General features: G+C 44.1%; 2 protein-coding genes across 2 annotated transcripts in view; both read left to right on the forward strand.

The window, feature by feature from the left end:
- The window catches only part of ARHGAP27 (Rho GTPase activating protein 27), an 80454-nt gene that overhangs the window by 11595 nt on the left and 48397 nt on the right, over positions 1-20462 (forward strand).
- The window catches only part of PLEKHM1 (pleckstrin homology and RUN domain containing M1), a 41179-nt gene that overhangs the window by 4212 nt on the left and 16505 nt on the right, over positions 1-20462 (forward strand). The window contains 3 exon segments of the mRNA XM_038547030.1: positions 358-990; positions 7846-8245; positions 18765-19035. Coding sequence (XP_038402958.1) covers positions 358-990; positions 7846-8245; positions 18765-19035 — 1304 coding nt within the window.

Below are 20462 nucleotides of genomic sequence, written 5' to 3' on the forward strand. Positions count from 1 at the left end.
TGAGAAGTAGTTACCTGGATTGAGGGCAGGACCATGTCTTTACCCTGTATCTTCACAGCTCCAAAGATCTTGTACTTAAGGGCTCATCAGACATCTGCTGGAAGAGCGCATGACGTCAGGGGCCCCCAGGTAGTTGTAATGAAAATGGCAATTATCCTTCCTGACAGCGACCTCAAAAAGCTGGGGGTTATGGCTTATTATTTCTAAATTCCTTGTAGAGCACTATTATCCAAGATTTTTTTCCAGCCTCTATATATTTACAGTCATTATTATCGGCTCTTCTTATCCAGTGGATAAAACAAGACCTCAGTGATTGGAAATCATTTCTTAAAACAAGTCTGCCCTCCCCATCCCCAGACACATCATCTCAGAATTGGAGCACCTGATCTTCGTGAGCACGGACGTGGGCCGCTGCCGGGCCTGGCTGAGACTGGCCCTCAACGATGGCCTGATGGAGTGCTACCTGAAGCTGCTCCTCCAGGAGCCAGCCCGCCTGTGCGAGTACTATCAACCCACAGCCCTGCTTCGAGATGCCGAGGAGGGGGAGTTCCTCCTCAGCTTCCTGCAGGGACTGACATCCTTATCATTCGAGCTCTCCTACAAGTCTGCCATCTTGAACGAGTGGACGCTTACCCCACTGGCTCTCTCTGGGCTGTGCCCACTCTCTGAGCTTGACCCCCTCACTGCCTCCGGGACAGAACTACAGCGGAAAGAGTCTCTGGATTCAATTTCCCATTCCTCAGGCTCAGAGGACATCGAAGTCCAGCACTCGGGCCATAAGACCCGACGGAATAGGAAGCTCACTGCCTCCTCCCTCAGCCTGGACACAGCCAGTTCGTCCCAGCTGTCTTGCAGCCTAAATTCTGATAGCTGTCTGCTCCAAGAGAATGGCTCCAAGAGCTCAGACCCATACCGTTCCGAGGAGCCCATGTCCTACGACTCAGACCTGGGGACAACAAATGCCGATGATTCAGACCCCTCTCTGCAAGAGTGAGTGTCCCTCCCCACTCCTTCCCCCACTTTCTTCCTTCCTTCCTCCTTCTCTTCCTCTTTCTCTCCCTTCCTCGAGCATGTGATTGTCTGTTACTGAGCACTGACCTCTATAAGGGCATAAAGAGAGACAGAGGACATCGTCTCTCTCCCTCAGGGACCAGAGTCTCTGGGACCTGTAACTGCAGGCCATATAGGGCAGTGGGGAGAATGGATTTAGGTGGGGCTCAGACCTGGATCAGGCTCCATCCAGCGCTGCCCCTGGGTGAACTTGAGCAAGTTACCTCATTTCTCTGAAGCACAGTGACTGAACTAACAGTTCAGAGTTATATATACTATTCCAAAAATGCAATGGAGCATGATGGATAAGGGTACTCCTCTGTGACCTCCCAGAAGGCCTTGGGAGGACACACACCCTGAATGATGAGGAGATAGTAGACAAAAGGAGCCAAGCAGATGTGTGGAGGAAGAGTGTATGGAGCAATGAACTTGACTAGAGGGGGAGCCTGGGCAGAGCCTTCTCTTTAAAAAATTTTTTTTTATTTAAGTATAGTTGATATACAGTGTTGTATTAGTCTCAGGTATACAAAGTGATTCACCATCTCTCTATGTTATGCCATGCTTACCACAAGCAGAGCCTTCTTTATCCAGGCTTTTTAAACAGTAATTTTAAAATAGATAATCTATTTTTATGGTTGGAAAAAGTCTAAAAATGTATACAGTGAAAAGCCTTTCACACCTCTGTCACCATAATTATTAATTCCTTACATTTTCTTCTGATGTTTCTAAATGCATCTAACAAATATGAATATACAGATTTTTTTAATGTTTTTTATTTCTTATCCCTGACCCCTTTCTCCAAAAGCTATCTTAAATACACTGTTTGACACCTTGTTTTGGAAGAGATAATATCAGAGTATTTTTTTTGGAGTGTCATATCAGAGCTTCTTTATTTTTTTTATTGCATATTTTTCTATCACTGGTTAGTTTATCTAACCAGCCCTGTATTTAATGGACATTGGAGTTCACCATTTCTATAAATAGCCTGTTCATGTGATCTTTCTGTTCATGTGATCTTTTGATTCTATGCAAGGATCTCTGTTCAGTAAATTCCCAGAAACAGAATTGCTGAGCCAAAGGATACATTAATCTGTGATTTTCACAGATACTGCCTATTTACTCTCCATTAGGAATGTACCTGTGTTGTCTCAGCTTCGTCAGCAAAAGGTTTTGTCAAATTTTTGGATATTAAAAAAAAATTTTGGATATTTGTTCATCTAATAGGTAGATAATGTTGTATTTTATTGAGTACTTCCTTCAGCCAGACCCATGCTCCCCCACCTGTGTTTCGGACCTTCTTACCTACTCCTGGGTGCCCCCACCCTCCTGCTTCAGGTCTTCATAGGGTTCCCAGCTGGTGTAGAAATAACACCAAATTGGGTGCTGGTATGGACTGGCTTGCAGTGCATCTAATTTCAAACCTTATTCCATCACCTACAAGTTCAATAACAGCTGGAAAACTGCTAACTCTACAAAGTTGTTTCTTCATCTTTAAAATGGAGACTCCCTCATACTGTCTGAGAATCCAGTCAGATGCCTGGGAGTGTGCTGCACACATAACAGTGTCTGGTAGACCCCTGAAGTGGCTTCCGAGCACTGAGCACATGAGATAGAACTTTTGAACATCAAACGGGAGAATTTGTTTTTTTATTTTATTTATTTTTAAAATAGTTTATGTATTTATTTATGGGAGACACAGAGAGAGGCAGAGACATAGGGAGAAGCAGGCACCCTGCAGGGAGCCTGATGTGGGACTCAATCTCAAGACCCTGGGATCATGCCCTAAGCTGAAGGCAGACGCTCAACCACTGAGCCACCCAGGCACCCCTAAATGGGAGAATTTAGATAGAACATACTGGAAAGGAGCAATCTCTACCTATCCACTGGGCTGGTGGCGTTCATTCACCTGTTGGAGCCCTTCGTTCTCCCTCCCTCCTCCCATAGGCCAGCCATGTGTCTTTGTCATGTGTCTGGCTTTTATCTTTCATGAGTCTTGTGATTGGAAAATTCCAGCTGCAGCTCATTGAATCAGTGACTGTCCACCCTGGGTGGGAAGTGTTGTCCTGGGCGTGATGGGAAAACTCGAGGGAAGAGGGTCAGGATGTACAGACCAGTGCTGGGCAGTGGTGTGAGGAAGCAGCAATCACTGAACACATGCAAATGAACAAATACTCATCCAGCACCATCCCTCTGAGAGCTGGGCTTGAAGTTGGTCTTTGCGTATCCCCAGACACCAGCTCTTCTTAGAGGGTATGTCTTAAGGGTAAAGATTGTCATCAACATTTAAGAGTTCACTTAATTTTATTATATTTGTGACTTAAAATTAGGCATGTATACCATGTGCTTATAACTCTTATAACCTTAAAATCACGACTCTACAAATTAAACATAAAGTATAAAACACGTAACATTCTAAATGAGATGTATTAATTTAATGTTTTCTGGAAATCAAATTGCAGTTTGCTTTGTGAATAGAGGATTGATGCCCTGAATGGCTTCTTTTGTGTTGGTTGGGTCTGAATTACAGCGACCACTGAGTAGCACGACTCCAGTCCAAAGGTTAGGAGTGTGGAGTCAGAGCCACACTACTGGAGTCTTCCATCAACCAGCTCCCTGACTTGAGCAAGGCATTCATTCAACCTTTCTGACCTTGATGTTCTCATTTGCAAAATGGGGATAAGAATGCTAAGAAGAATTAATGAGTTAAGGTATGTCAAGTGCTTAGAGCAGTGTCAGACATAGGATGAGTGCTCCAGTAGGTGGTATCATTGTCATTTTACTACTGGCATCCTGTGACATCAGTTCTCCCACTGTTCATCTCTATATACACAGCTGCAAAACTGTGGGTAGTGGTATTTGTCAAATGTCATTGTTATAAGGCCTGCTCTTGGGGGAAATGATTTTTTGCATATGCAGCCCTCCTCTGTGCTTTTATTAGTGCCCCTGACCACCAGACAGTGCCATGAACTGCAACACGCTAGTCCACATGCTCAGGAAAAGAGCATGGCAGTGGTGCTAGACCACCTCATAAAGGGGGGAGGGGCAGAGGGAGAGAGAGAAGCAGACTGCCCAATGAGCAGGGAGCCTGATGTGGGGCTCAGTCCCCGGATCCTGAGATCATGACCTGACCTAAAGGCAAATGTTTAACCTACTGAGCCTCCCAGGCACTCTCGAATTTTTGAATAGACAGTTTTTGAAAAACACTGCCCTGAGCTAGACAGAACAAAAGTGGAAGGACTGGAGTGGTTTCAGTCCAATGTTGCATTTTCTTCAAAGGTCTTGAAATTTTTCTTTCTTTTGCCTGTTCTTCAAAATTTCATCTCTAAAAAAAACACAAAAAACAAAACAAAAAAGACCCTCATCTCTAGCACTTTTCTCCACTTGATGTATATCTTTCTTATTCGCTTTGGGTCCTGACAACTGGCACTGATTCTGGTGAGGCTCTGTGAGCTTGACCTTGACCTTGGTGTTGATTTGTCAGAAGCTCTAAATTATCACACAAGCTTGGCATTTCTTATTCCAACACCCAGTCTACTCTGTCATTAAAATTTGTCTTACAGGGACGCTGGGTGGCTCAGCGGTTGAGCATCTGCCTGTGGCCCAGGGCAGGATCATGATCCTGTGGTCCTGGGATCGAGTCCCACGTCAGACTCCCTGCATGGAGCCTTCTTTTCCCTCTGCCTGTGTCTCTGCCTTTCTCTCTCTGTGTCTCTCACGAATAAATAAATAAAATCTTTAAAATAAAAATACAAATAAAAATAAATAAAATTTGTCTTACAGATTAGGATTCATTGATAAGCATTTTCATAATGCAAGTGAATATTTCCATAATTCTCCTTTCCTTACATTTTAATATTCATGAACATGGAAGCTAAGCAGTTTTACCAGTGATGATAAGAACAGCCACAGAAACAAATTGAGGTTACTGTTTATTGAGTACTTACTTTGTGCTAGACACTCTCCTAAGCATTTTGCCTGTTATCTCACATAGCCTTTACCACAGTCACAAAAGGTGGATGCTGTTAATATGCCTGTTTTATGGGTAAAGGAATAAAGTCCACGAACTAAGGAACCTATGTGGGGCCACAGCAGTGTGCCAGCCAAAGCCAGGATGCTGGGGCTCTGCTTTTAACCAGTTGCCACCCAACCTCTCAGGACTTCATGAGGACCTGGGACCTCACAGGGGACATCTGTCAAAAATCTGCCTCCCTAGTTCATTTCAGAAACTGGACTCATTCTGTCACAATGGTTTGGACACATGCAATTGGTTAGCAAATGTCCCTTCCTTCGCTGCCTGTGGAAATTACCCCTTTGTGTCCCGTGCCTGTTTGCTGCAAGCTGTGCTCTTGGATTCTCATTGGTCTATTTTTAGAGTGATGCTGAGAGTAAGAACCAGTACCGACCTGTCTTCCCCCATAACTATTCTACCAAAACATTTACACTGTCATCTGATAGGTCACCCACTTGTTTGAGATATGATTCGCATAGCATAAAGTTGCCATTTTAAAGTGTCCAATTCAGTGGTTTAAGTTTCCTCATCCTGTGAGGAACCCCGTACCCATTAGCTGTTGATTTACTTATTCTGCACATTGAATATAAATGGAATCATACAATATGTGGCTTTTTGTGACTGCCTGCCTTCACTTAGTATGTTTTCAGAGTCCATCTGTGTTATAGTCATGATTGAATAGTCTATTGTGTGGATATACCACAGTTTGTTTGTCTGTTCGGCAGTTAGTGGGCATTTATTTTATTCCCACTTTTTGGCTATTATGAATAATATTGCTATGAACATTCATGTACAAGTTTTCTGTGGACATTGTCTTCTCATTCTCAGGGCTATATGCCCATGTGTTGAATTGTTGAGTCATATGGTAACTCTTTGTTTAACTTTTTGAGGAACTACCAAACTTCTTCACAAAAGCTACATCATCTCACATTTCCACCAGCAGTGTGTAAGAGTTTCACTTTCTCTACATCTTTGCCAACACTTAGTATTCTCTTTTTTTTAATCATTGGCATCCAAGTGGCACAAAGTAGTATCTTATTATGGTTTTGATTTTTATTTTACTACTATTTAATGATATTGAGCATCTTTTCATGTACTTACTGTCCATTTGTATACCTTTAGAGAAATGTCTCTGTAAATCCTTTGCCCATTTTTCAATTGGATTATTTGTTCTAGTGCTGTTGAATTATTAAGAGCTCTGTATATTCTGGATATTAGACCTTTATCAGATATATGATAATACTTATATATCAGATATACAATTTTTTCCCTATTCTCTGGGTTGTCTTTTTACTTTCTTGATAGTATCCTTTTGAAGCACAAAAGTTTTTAGTTTTGATGAAGTCCAACTTAACTATATTTTATTGGTTGCTTATCTATTAGATGTCATATAAGAAACCATCACCTGATCCAAATCTATACCTGTTTCCTTCTAAGAGTTTTCTCTCTTTAGCTCTTAACCTTAGGTCTTTAAACCATTTGAGTTCATTTTTTACATGCTGTGAGATAGGAATCCAACTTCATTCTTTTGCATGAGACTATTCACTTATCCCAGCACCATTTGTTGAAAAGACTATTCTTCCTCCACTGAAATGTCTTGGGTTGAAAAATCAGTTGCCCCTAAATGCACGGGTTGGTCACCAATACTTGACTAGCTACCATGTCTTGAAATGTGGTTTAGGGTTGTGATGTTGTAGATAAGAGCAGAGCTCAGTCAGAAGACATTAAGGTAAAAAATTTCCATAAGGTGACATTAAAGGGAGTTTGACATATCTTCTGACCTAGTCTAAGCCATTAGGGCAGATATGTGCAATCTCTTGGGTACCAGATAGCTTTAAATCTTCATTTGCCTATGACATACTCGACTGGGTTCATAAGCAGAGGAGGAAACAGCAAATGGGTTTACTTCAGAAATAGATCTTGTATTCCCAGAAGCCTCGGGAGAAGGGGGAGCAGCCACTAGCCGGTGGGCCTTTTAGAAGGCCCAGAAGTATGTTTTCATGTGCGTGTGAGTATGTGTGTGTATGTGTACAGAAGGCTCCCTATAGCCCCGAAGCACCACTGAGGGGCAGGAAGAGCCAGTCCCATTGGAGGAGTTAGCAGGTGCACACCCCACATATACTTGTGTACACACTCGTGTACCTTGTGTACACCAATCTCCAGTAGCAGTTCCTAGAACAGCAGGCTTCTCTGACTCTACATGCAGTCTGGGTCTGAGGTACACTAGCCCTTGCACTCACCCCCACCCTGCTGTCCACTGAATGTTCCAGGAACAGAGTGGGTTCTCACTTCACCTAAGTCCACTTCCTGGGGAGTGGGTTCTTGGGGCTCAGCTGTTTGTGCTGTTGGGGAGCCCGGCTCTCACACACTATTCCCTGGGGCTCTGCCACAATAGCATGAGGAAATGATTGCCTACACAGCCATTTGCTTGGCCGAGCAAGCTCTCCAGGCCCGCAGTAGCCTGTTCAGAAAGCAAAAGCAATGGGTAGTTTCCATTCACATCAGTCCTTTCCACAGCTTTGTGAGCTTTGTCACTGGAGATCCTGGGACCTTGGGTCACTTGGCCATCCACTCTGCCTAAGTCCCAGCTGGGGAGAAGCTTCATGAGGAGTGTCAGAGGAGGGCTGTGTGGAAACAAGGGAGCAATGAATGATGAGGAGAGTGTTGTTTATTTTGGTTTTAAAATCACATAACAGCAGTTTTCCATTCATAACCACTGCCCCAGTAGCCTTGAGCATTCTCACAGACAACCTGTCACACAGGTTTCTTTGTTTAAAAACTTCTAGGGTGTTGTCGGAATTCACCAAAGCCCGGGTAAACTCTGTGCCAACCAACAGACTAAGCGGAGAAGTGGAGATTCCCACAGGACGAGCCTCGCTGTCCCTCCCCAGCCGGGAAACGAGCATCCCGTTTGATGTACCCGCAGAGCCCCTTCTGGCCCAGGCATCCCCTGAGATCCAAGATGGGTACCACAAGCAAGAGCCGCCTGTGCAGGCACCTGACACCCTCGGTTTGCAGCAGTTGGGCCCTGCCCAAGCTGTCCCTTCAGGAAGTGCTTCGGACCAGCAGTCTTCCAGAAGTGTGAGAGAGGTGGCCAGAGCAGTGCGCCAGGGGAATGGCCAGCAGGAGCCCCCGGAGGATGACGGATCTATGTGGAGCCTTGGAGTGTTTTCACCCACCAGTCCAGTGAGTGATACAAGTTTTTCAGGGGGGAGATCTTGGGGAGATATCTCAGAGCTGGTACACGGTGTCTCCAGCTAGTTACCCTGGTGCACGGTGCCTCCAGCTAGTTACCCTAGTTACCCCGAATGACCTCTACCTCCTCTCCAATAGCCCCTCATATCTCTCATGGTGGATGTGAGCCCGACACTGTGCCAGTCCCTTCCCATGAGGGTCTCTTGTCATTTCGCATCAATCCCATGGAGAAGATAATTCTCATCTGATGATAGACTCTGCTCTTAACCACTGCCGCTTATCAGTGTTAAGGCCTCAGGCCAGGCGCTTCACCTCACTAAGCCTTCCTCCTTAGCGCTTGTTATTATTCATATTTTCTAAAATACCAGGCTTTGAGAATACTCATCTTGCAACATAACCAGATTTAGAACTGCGCTGTCCAATATGGCAGCCACTAGCTGCACGTGGCTACTGAATGAGCACCTAAAATGTGGCTAGTGCAAACTGAGATAGTGCAAACTGAGCAAAGTTCCGACCAACGGTGAGCTCTTGTGCTAGTGGTGGTGAAGAGCACCATCCAGCACACACATGCACTCTCACACACCAGGTCATAAAAAGTTTTGAGATAATAATAAAAAGAGATACCGAGTATGAGACAGGAGATCTAAAACAGTTGGAGTGTTGAGTGAGGCTTCTGTAAGGAGGTGACATTTAAGCAGAGGCTTTTGCAACAAGAGTTAGCCATGTGAAGATTTTTATATTAAAGTAATCCTAGTTGCTATAACAAATAAATGCTAAAATGTCAGGGGTTTAATAAAATAGAAATATTTCTGTCTCAAAAAAATAAATAAATAAATAAAAATAAACACTGGATTTTGAAGGTTTAGTATAAAGAAAGTAAAATATCTCAATAATTTTTTATTACATACATGTTACAATAAGAATATTTGTGATATATTGGCTTAAATATATTATCAAAATTAATTTCACTCGTTTCTTTTTACATTTTAAAAATGTGGCTAGTAGAACACTTAAAATGACACACGTGACTGGAATTCTATTTCTGTTAGGCAGTGCTGTTCTAGAATAAGCCAGTCTACTTTGTTGATAATCCAAGGGAAACTAACCCTGGGAATCTTCTAAGCAGAGCCATGGGTCAGAAGCTTAAGAACAATCATCAAAGCTGTGGACCCAAACTCTTTTGCCATTGCATATTTGTTCTTGTGTCATGAACAGCCCAGATAGGAGTTGTATGCACATAGACACACAAAGCCCCGAGTTTACCCCAGCTCTGTCTGGGGTTCATGTTGGGTTATAGTCTTGCTTTTTTGGCTCCATTCATGCGTGTCTCTCATCTGGCCTGTAGCTTCCAGATCCTGTAACTCAGGATGGGGCCAAGGCCATGAAATAGATGAGGACACACACACACACACACTTTTCTTAACAGCTTTTTTGAGCTATAACTAATACCTTACAATTCACCTAACTAAAGTGTATAATTCAGCTTTTCTTCATATATTTGCAAGGTTGTACAGCTATCACTACAATTGAATTTGAAAACATTCCATCCCCCATAAAAGAAATCCCTTGCCATTAGCAGTGACTTCCCATCTGCCTCTCCTCCCCCAGCCTCACTCCTCTTATTCCCTGCAACCACTAATGTTTGTCAATAGATTTGCAGTTCGGGACATTTCACATAAATGGAATCATGTAATATGTAATCTTTTGTGACTGGCTTCTTCCAACTAACATACTGTTTTCAGGATTCATCCCTGTTGTAGGCTGGTCTGTACCTCAATGACTAATAGTTCACTGTAGATCCCTTTGTACGAACATGTCACATTCTGTTTTGTCTTTCATCGGTTGATAAACATTTGGGTTTTTCCCCATTTTTGGCCACAAATAATATTGCAGTGAACATTCATGTACAAGTTTTTGTGTTGATATATGTTTTTTTTTTAATATTTTTTTCTTTATTTATTTATGATAGTCACACAGAGAGAGAGAGAGAGAGGCAGAGACATAGGCAGAGGGAGAAGCAGGCTCCATGCACCGGGAGCCCGATGTGGGATTCGATCCCGGGTCTCCAGGATCGCGCCCTGGGCCAAAGGCAGGCGCCAAACCACTGAGCCACCCAGGGATCCCTGATATATGTTTTTAATTGTCTTGGATGCATACCTAACAGTAGAATTTCTGGGTCACATGGTAACTCTATATTTAACCTTTTGAGGAACTGCCAAACTGTTTTCCAAAGCAGTTGCCCCATTTTATATTCCCACCAGCAGTGTATTCTACATTCTTACCAACAGATCTTATGGTTTTTTTTAAAAATTGTTATAATAGCTATCCTGAGGGGTGAGAACTAGTATCTCATTATGGTTTTGATTTGCATTTCTTTAATGACTAATGATGTCGAGTATTATCTTTTTTTTTTAAGATTTATTTATTTGTTTGTTTATTTGTTTATTTATTTATTTATTTATTCAGAGAGAGCGAGAGAGAGGCAGAGGAAGAAGCAGCAGGCTCCATGCAGGAAGCCTGACGTGGGACTTGATCCCGGATCTCCAGGATCACACCCCGAGCTTCATGCAGGGCAAAACCGCTGCGCCACTGGGGCTGCCCCGAGTATTATCTTTCTATGTGCCTTTTGGCCATTTGTGTATCAGCTTTGGAGAAATATCTCTTCAGAACCTTGACCCATTTTTAAATTGGATTTTTTTTGTCCTTTTATTATTGAGTCATAATAGTTCTTTATATATTCTGAGTTCTCTACCCTTTTTAGATACATAATTAGGAATTATTTTCTCCCATCCTGTAAATTGTCTTTTCACTTTATTGGTGGTATTATTTACAGCATTAATGTTTTCAGTTTTGATATAGTCCAATATATCTGGGGGTTTTTTCTTGTATCATTCGTGCTTTTGGTGTCATATCTATACCCATTTCCTAATTTAAGGTCGCAAAGATCTACTCTTATGTGTTCTTATAAAACTTTTATAATTTTAGCTCTTATATTTAGATCTATGATCCATCTTGAGTTGTTTTTTTTATATGGTATAAGGATGAAGTCCTGCTTGATTCTTCTGCATAGGGATATCCAATTGTACCAGCACCATTTGTTAAAAAGACTATAATTTCCTCCTTTAGAAGGTTTTTTTGAGAAATGATGTAAAGTGATCCTTAGTACATATCTCAGTAAGTACTTATCTACGATTACACTCTGTAACCACCATCCAGAGTAAAACATAGACCCTTTCCAGCCCACCACAAGGCTCTCTTATGCCTTCTCCCATTGTTCCCCTCCGTAGGAAGTGTCCATTCTGACTTCTAGCACCATAGATTCATTTTTCCTCTTCATGTACATGGAATCATACAATATGTACTCTTGCCTCTTTCACTGAGCATTATGTCTGTGAGAGTCACCTGTGCATTTTCCATTGTTCTGTAATATTCCATTGTAAGAATATATCCTGATGCATCTATCCATTCTCCTGCCAACAGACATTTGGGTTGTTTCCAGGTTTTGGCTATTATGACGAAAGCTGTTGTGAACATTCTTGCTCTTGCCTTTATACTCTTTTCTGTGGGTATATAATCTAGTAATAAAATTGCCATTGTCATCGTATAGGCATATGTTTACCTTTAGCAGATAATGCCAAGCATTTTCTAACAGTGCATGTACTGATTTGTACTCACACTAGCAATATATGAGTATTTTCGTTGCTCTTTATCCTAGCTGGTGGTGTCATCAGTCTTTTGACTTTTAGCCACCTTAACAGGTGTGCAGTAATGTCTCAGCATGTGTTGGTTTTTTTTTTTTTTAAGATTTTATTTATTAGAGAGAAAGCACGTGCGCACATGCAAGTGGTTTTGGGGGCGACAGAGGGTAGGGAGCGGGAAAGGGAGAGTCTTAAGCAGACTTGGTGCTGAGCAGAGAGCTGGATGCAGGGCTTGATCTCAGGACCCTGAGATCACAACCTGAGCGAAAACTGAGAGTCAGATGCTTACCTGACTGTACCACCCAGGTACCCCTCACTGTGGTTTTAATTTGCATTTCCCTGATGACCAAAAATTTTGATACTATTTCATTTCCTTATTGGCTGATCTTCTTTTGGAAGTGTTTAAGTCGTTTCATTCTTTTTTTTTTTTTCAAGATTTTATTTATTTGAGAGAAGGAGAGAGTGAGCACAAGCAGGGTAAGGGGTAGAGAGAGAAGCAGACTCCCCAATGAGCAGGGAGCCCAATGCGGGGCTCCATCCCAGGACTCCAGGATCATGACCTGAGCTGAAGGCAGATGCTCAACCAGCTGAGCCACTCAGGCACCCCCGTTGTTTCATTCTTTTTTTTTTTAATTTTATTTATTTATTCATGAGAGACACAGGGCGGGGGGCAGAATCACAGGCAGAGGGAGACGCAGGCTCCATGCAAGGAGCCCGATGTGGGACTCGATCCCAGGACTCCAGGATCATGCCCTGGGCCAAAGGTAGGCACCAAACCGCTGAGCCACCCAGGGAGCCCCCCGTTGTTTCATTCTTGAGTTGTATTTTCCTTATTTATTTATAGGGGCTCTTTATGTGTTATGGGTATGGTCTTTTACTAGAGAAAAAATACAAAGCAGATATACATATGGTAAATTTCCTCTTTGAGTCTATGGCTTGCCTGTTAAATCTCTTAATGGTATCTTTTGTGGAACAGAAGTTCTTGATTTTAATGATCTTTATCAATCTCTCTCTATGGTTAATATGTTGTGTGTCTATTTTTTAACTCTTTGTCTACTCAAAGCTGCAAGGCTGTGAAAACCTTGTATTTTCATCTAAAAGCTTTAGTGTTTTACCTTTTGCAGTTAAGTTTATGATCCCTCTAGGATTAACTTTTCTGTATGGTGTGAGGTAGGAATCAAAAGTCATGTTTTCCATTATGGATATCTGAATGATCAGCACCATCTATTGACTATGAGTATATAAATCATGCCACTGTGTATAAGTGAGGGTCACAGTTTCCATTTTTGCTATCCTGCAAATTGCTTCAGGGCCCAGAATGTCACAGGACCCTGAAGGTTATGAGCAGATAACTGTCAGCACTTTCGGAGGGGTGAAGAAGAAAGTCTCCACAGCCCTTGGCTTGAGCTTGAAGCAGAGGGCTGTCCTTAGGGTCGGTGACTGCGTGTACCAGCAGAGCTCCACAGAATGGCATTGACCAAGTCAACTTCGCTCCTGTCCAGGATCTGACTTGTCTTGCATAGGCTCAGACATCTTGTCTTGCCAGGGTCCAAGAGCTGATGGGACAGGGCAGCTTGTCACCCAGGCTCCTCCTCTGCTCACCCAGGCTCCTGCTCTGCTCACCTAGCATGGACCCTCTGGCCCCCTTGCAGCTCCTGACACAACAGACTCCTTTCAGCCGCAGGCCTTTCCATTTGCTGTTGCATCTGCCTGAACCCTTTCCCAGACGGCTCCTTTTCTTCGCCTTTGTCTTTACCTTTCCTGAGCACCCTGTCTCGAAAGCACTGTCCCCAGTGACTCCCCTTCCCATTTGCCTGCTTTACTTTCTTTGTAATACATGTCACTGTATGAAATCATATCGTCTTTCGATTTATTTTCTGCCTCTGGACTCCAATATCAGTTCCGTGTGAAAGAACATGTCTATTGCCTTCTGTAATGTCAGCTCCGAGCACTGTACCCAGGAGAGTCTAGGCATAATTAGTAGTTTCAACTCTCAGAGATTTCGAGGTGCCAGCTTGTCAGTTTACACTGAGAAATATACCATCTAGTGCATGGGGTGACAGGTTGGTCTGACCAGAGCAGGCTATGCATCCCTGCAGGCCTCAGGGGAGTCAGCCTGCTTAGTTTACAGGACCCACTCATCCCTCCACTCAGTAGATAGTTGCTGGGCACCACCATGCGGCGCACCTACTCACACTGGCCTGGTGGACCCCCAGCCTTTGGTCAGGGTGGAGCCCTGGCCTATGTGTCACCTCTATAGCTCTCATCTTTCTATGCTTCTGTCACTTAGTCACTGCTATTTATTGACACTTTGGCAGCATGGGGTGGGCAGTGGGGGCAGTAAAGGGTGGTCACTGTCCAGTTGTGTAACCAGGAGAGCCATTCAGTCTTTCTTTAAAAAAAAAAATTATTTTAAATTCACTTGACACAAAGGCTCTGCTCTGGGCCAAGCACCATGCTTGGTATGGTGATGGAACAGGATGGACAAGGACCCTGCTTCTTGGGGGCAGACACTGCATTAGACAAGTCATTACCCACATCATAATTACACTGGCAACTAGTGCTGGGAAGGAAGGGAGCAAGGAGTAGGGGAACTTTTATTTGTGGAATCTAGGAGGTTTTGAATTGATTTCTCAGATTCACTCCAGGGAACAGTCTGAATTCTAAGACTTCATCCTAATCACTGCCTTCATGGACCACCTGCCTATAGCATGTGGTCCCCTCCTCCAGGCCAGAGTATAGGCAACATTTTTCTGCCTGATATGAGGATAGACTGGACAAAAAGCACTTTTTCTGAAAACAATCCAGACCCCTAGTATCTCCCTCCTCAGCCCAACTCCCCTCTGAGACCTAAAAGTTGTTTGTTTACAGCATCCTGTACCTTTAGTAACTCAAGTGGCATTCCTGTGTCTTGGGTTCCTAGTGGCAGGCGCTGCATGGGCTTCGACCTTTGGTCAGTGGTGGTTTCCCCCACTGTTAAAGGGGCAGGAAACTGGCCAGATGAGGGACCCTGAGTGAGCAGAAGGTATGAAGGTGGCAGGAAGGGGAGAGAGAAGGGCAACTGTGGTGCACTTCACCCTTCCCACTTCATGAGGGAGAAGCCTTGGCTGGGTCACAGCTACAGAGCTCTATTCAGGCCTGTGCACAAAAGCTGCGAGGACCTAGTGTTCCAACTGTTTTTCTCTATTGCCTCAGAGAACAAAAGATGTTTCCCTGGACTATCATTTCCTGGTGGATGAGCTGTGGCTGCTGGACTGTGTCTGAATATTTCCTAGTAGTCAGCCTCACCTCCTGAGAGAGAGAAGCCCTCACCAATGAACATACATCACCTCACAATTCACATTTGGCTCGTTCCTTCCAGTCCCCTCGCCCCACCCTTCTTCTTTTATGCTACAGATGTTTGGATAGTCAAGATTTATTCCCTCATCTGTTATAACTCTGTGCCAGGCAAAAAGAAAAATGAAAACTTGTAAACAGCTTTGTGGGTGCTAGGCTGGGCATGAGCAAAGAATGCCATGGGAGCTCAAAGGGGTCCCTGACTCAGGTGGAATGTGGGAGGAGTGTAGACTGGGGAATAGTAAGGAAAGCTTTCAGGAGGAGGTGATAGATAACCCCTGAGCTGAGACTAAAAAATAGTGGTCTCTCCCTTTAGAGCCATCAGCTGGAGCTGGGAGGCCACAAGACTTCCCAGGTATGTGCCCCAGGCTCGGTGAGGTTCCTCCTGCCCATTTTCCTCAGGGACCTCCCCTGGGTCATTCTGGCCTAGGCAGGCTTTGTTCAGAATTGTCTGTTGCAGATGGTCCTCAAGTAGCCACCCTGATTGACACATTATCCTGTCACTGGCAGAAGGAAGCACCTGCTAATTCTGAGGGTTTTCAGAGGAAGCCCTGGAGACTCAGCATTGTCAGGCCCCCATGCTCCTGACTCAGAGCTCTTCACTCGTGGCTTAAGGAGCTATATAGTATATAGTATCTGAGTGGATTAAACAGTCCAAAACAATCCTTCTAGGGCAGTCACAGCCCTGCTCTCCTTCCTTGTCTATAGGGCAAGGCGGTCAATCTGATTTAGGGGTTGGAAATAGCAACTTCAGGGTGAGGTTGGTGACACTTAACAAAACAGCTGGGCTGAGCCCACCCCTTGTGTGAGTCATTTCCTCTGTGTAGACAGCCACTTAGGGCAGTCCAACCAGCTTTCTTCTTGCCTCTGCTCATCCATGCTTAGGCACAGAAAATCAGGGAGTGCTTCAAATAGTGGGAAAAAAAAATCCAATCCCACAATCCCCTGACCCTAGACCCATCCCACTTCTCTCAGCCAGTGAACAACTTCAGACTCGACAGCAACAGAAGGGCAGGGGCAGGGCCTGGCTCCCTGGGGCTTCAGGAGCCTGCTCAGAAGTGAGGAGCCCCAGCACAGGTGGTCAGTGAGGACTCTGGGTCCTGCTCACCCATGCCTCCCTTATCTCAAACCTGATAAGCAGGGCTGAAAAATTCTACAGCCCTTCAACAACTGATGCTGGGATAAGGGGATATCCACATGTGAAAGAATAAAGGTGGACCCCTTCCTCACCCTATACACAAAAATTAATTTAAAATAGATGATAGACCTAAGTGTAAGAGCTAAAACTATAAAGCTTTTAGCATAAAACATAGGAGCAAATCTTTGTGACCTTGGCTTAGGCAATGGCATCTTACCTATAACACCAAAGGCAGGGATCCCTGGGTGGTGCAGCGGTTTGGCGCCTGCCTTTGGCCCAGGGCGCGATCCTGGAGACCCGGGATCGAATCCCACAATGGGCTCCCAGTGCATGGAGCCTGCTTCTCCCTCTGCCTGTGTCTCTGCCCCTCTCTCTCTCTCTCTGTGACTATCATAAATAAAAATAAATAAAAAATTAAAAAAAAACACCAAAGGCAGAGACAAAAGAAAAAAATAGATATGTTGGACTTCAAAAAAGATTTTTTAATTTCATGCCTCGAAAAGCTGTTGCTGGGCTTTTTTTTTTTTTAATTTCATGCCTCGAAAAGCACCAGCAAGAAAGTGAACAGACAACCCCCAGAATTGGAGAAATTATTTGCAAACCATAAATATGCTATAAGCCTAGTAACCCATATACCCTAGAATATATAAAGAACCCTTACAACTTGTATTTGTTTCCTAAGGCCTCTGTAATAAAATACCATAAACTAGAGGGCTCAAAACAACAGAAACATGTTCTGTGATAGTTCTGGGAGCTAGAAGTCCAAAATTCAGATGGGGTTGGTTCCTTCTGGAGGTTTTGAAAAGGAATCTGTTCTGCACCCTTCTCTCAGCTTGGAGTTGCCGGCAATCTTTGATGTTAATCCTTGATGTTCCTTGGCTCAGAGACCCTTCACTCCAAGCTCTGCCTCTGTCATCACATGGGTTTCTTGTTCTGTGTCTCTGTCTTCTCTTGGGATTCTCCTCTGTATGTATGTCTTTTCTCCTCTTAAAGAAGACCAATCACATTGGATGAAGGGTTCACCCTCTCCCAGCATGATTTCATCTTAACTAATTACATCTGCAACAACCCTACTTCCAAAAAAGATCACATTCTGAGATACTGGGGCTTAGGATTTTAATATATCTTTGTGGGGGATGCAATTCAACCTATAGCACAAGGACCAAAAGACAAACCAATTTAAAAATGGGCAAAGGATTTGAATAGACATTTCTCCAAAGGAGATCTACCAATGTCCACTAAGCGTAAGAAAGATTGCTGTGTCATTAGACATTGGGGAAATTGCAAGCCTAAACCAAAAAATGGTACTTCACACCCATCAGGATGGCTATAATCAAACAGATAACAAAAAATGGTAGAGAGGATGTGGAAAAATCAAAATCCTCATATGTGGCTGGTGACAATGTAAAATGGTAGAGCCTCTTCGGAAAACAGTTTAAAAATTCCTCAGAAAATGGGATGCCTGGGTGGCTCAGCAATTTAGCACCTGCCTTCAGCCCAGGGGGTGATTCTTGAGTCCCAGGATCGAATCCCACATCGGGCTCCCTGTGTGGAGCCTGTTTCTCCCTCTGCCTATGTCTCTGCCTCTCTCTCTGTGTGTCTCTCATGAATGGATAAATAAAATATTTAAAAAAAAAAAAAAAGGATCTCAAATCCAGGTTCATTTGTCTCTAAGAGCTGTGTGACCTGACTCCTATAATTAAAAAAAGAAAGAAAAATTCCTCAGAAAGTTAGACACAGTTAACCATATGACCCATCACTTCCACTTACAGGTATGTGCCCAAGGAAATGGGAAAACATACGTCCACACAAAATCTTGGATATGAATGTTCACAGCAGCATTATTCATAATCACCACAAAGGGGAAACAACCCTAATGCCCATCGGCTGGTGAGCAAACAGTGTGGTACATCTGTACCACGTGATACCATTTAGTAATAAAGAGGAATGAAGTACTCACAGCTACTGTAACACGGCAGACCCTGAAAACCTGATGCTGAGGGGAAGAAGGCAGATGCAAAGCCCATGTGTTAGAAGATTCCATTTTAATGAAACATGCAGAATGGACAAATCAATGGAAACAGAAAGTAGATTATTGCTTGCCTAGAACCGGAGCAGTTGAGGGGAAATGGTGATTGACCACTCATGGGCATGGGCTTTCTTTTTGGAGTAATGAAAGCATCCTAAACTTAGATTGTGGTGATGGTTGCACAACTCTGTGAACACACTGAAACTCTTAAACTGCAAATGTGTCAAAGATTAATTTAATGATAGGCAAATTGTGTCTTGATAAAGATGTTCATTGAAAACAACCTCTGTCTTCACTCTTTTCCACTAGAAAAACAAGAGCTGGATCTCAGAGGATGATTTCTACAGGCCTCCCCAAGAGCCTCCCACAGAGAGCCCCTCAGAGCGCTCTGCGGCTCCTTTCGGAGGGTCGCCCGAGTCAAGGCCTAGTCTCCTCAGGCGTTGTTCCCAAGGACCAAGGAAAAGCTTCTCCACAGGATCCTTAGACAAAGCCTGTGTGCCTTCCCCAGGAAGCAGGAGAAGCAAGGCAGCCGCTGCACAGGAGCATAAGAACTTCAGGGTTGTGCACCGCCGGCAGATGGGTAGGTGGCCGCAGGGCTCTGCGACCTCGCACTGCAGGCACAGGGCCTTCCAGAGAGCAGGGCTAAAGGCCCTTTATCCATTACCAGCTGGGGTGGGGGGGGGGTGTCTTCTCCTTACAAGCACAACCTCTTCCCCAAATGTAATATGGAGCACCCATGCTGAGTAATTCGGGAAAGCATTTCAGGAGAAGTACTACGTTTTCTCATAATATCTCGACAAAATAATACTCAAAAACCTGTTTCATATATTGAAATATTGAAACTTTTCCCCTGAAGTCATATGATTATACAAAATTCTGGGTTCTACCTGGAGCCTAGAGCAAACCGTGCCTCCTGAAGGCATCTCAATGTCCCTTCCCAAGGCCTTCATCTTAGTTGGCTTGTTTGATGGCTCTGGTGGGGTGTTATCAGCTCTAGTTAGTGTCCTCTATGTGCTGTTTACAGTGATACCCTGTGAAATTCTAGAATGCGTTCAATAACCATAACCTAATTTTTCCATAATCCGCATAAACAAAAAAGTATGACCTGGAGTCCTAGAGTCCATCTCTTTCTCGCTTCGTTTTGTGTTTGCAGTGACCCAACAGACAGTTCTTGCCAGGTTCCTGGCTTGAGGGGTATGGGTAGAGCCCTGGTCTCCATGCTGGCTTCTTTTAGGTTTTTCTTTATGTCCATGTGGTAATTGTAACCATGCCAGAGAATGTGCTTCACACCTAGGCTGTCAGGTTCCCTGAAGGGTAGGAAGACCCTATACAATTGTTTGAAATCTCCAAGGCTAGTCCAGGCTGGGAGAGAGAAAACTACGTGTCTTTCGGATCCCCGGTTAGGGGCAGACCCCCTATGAAACAGGGAGCATTTCTACATGTGCTCATTCAGCAGATAGTTATCTGTGATATGCCAGGCTGTTCTAGGTGCTGGGGACATGCAGGAAGTGAAATGAAGTCTCTGTCTTCATAGACTTCTGTCCTAGTGCAAGAGACAGGAAATAAGAAAATTAACAGGTAAAGGTACAGTGTGGGCTGGTGATAATCATTGCCATGGAGAAGAGTAAACTGGGGAGTGCCAAGATGGGGAGTATACTATTTTATATGGGATGGCCAAGGGGGTCCTCATAAATAAGGTGACATGTGAGGAGATGTGAAGGAAGGGAGGGAAGAAGGCATGGGGCGACCTGTGTGTCTCAAGCAGGGAAACAAATGCAAAGCACCTGTGCTGGGCACATGCCCAGGAAACTGAGGAGATGAGGGCCAAGTGACAGAGGGCCTCTCGGGCCACAGAAGGGCCATTAGCTTTTGCTCTGAGGAAGATGGCAGCCATTGCAGGGTTCGGGGCAGAGGGACATGGTCTGACTTCCTTTAAGGGGGGGGGCATCCTGGCTCATATGTTGAAGGACCTCAGGTAGAGAGACCAGTCAGGAGGCTCTCACCATA

Source organism: Canis lupus, chromosome 9 (assembly GCF_011100685.1).
Source record: "Canis lupus familiaris isolate Mischka breed German Shepherd chromosome 9, alternate assembly UU_Cfam_GSD_1.0, whole genome shotgun sequence".
NCBI lineage: Eukaryota > Metazoa > Chordata > Mammalia > Carnivora > Canidae > Canis > Canis lupus.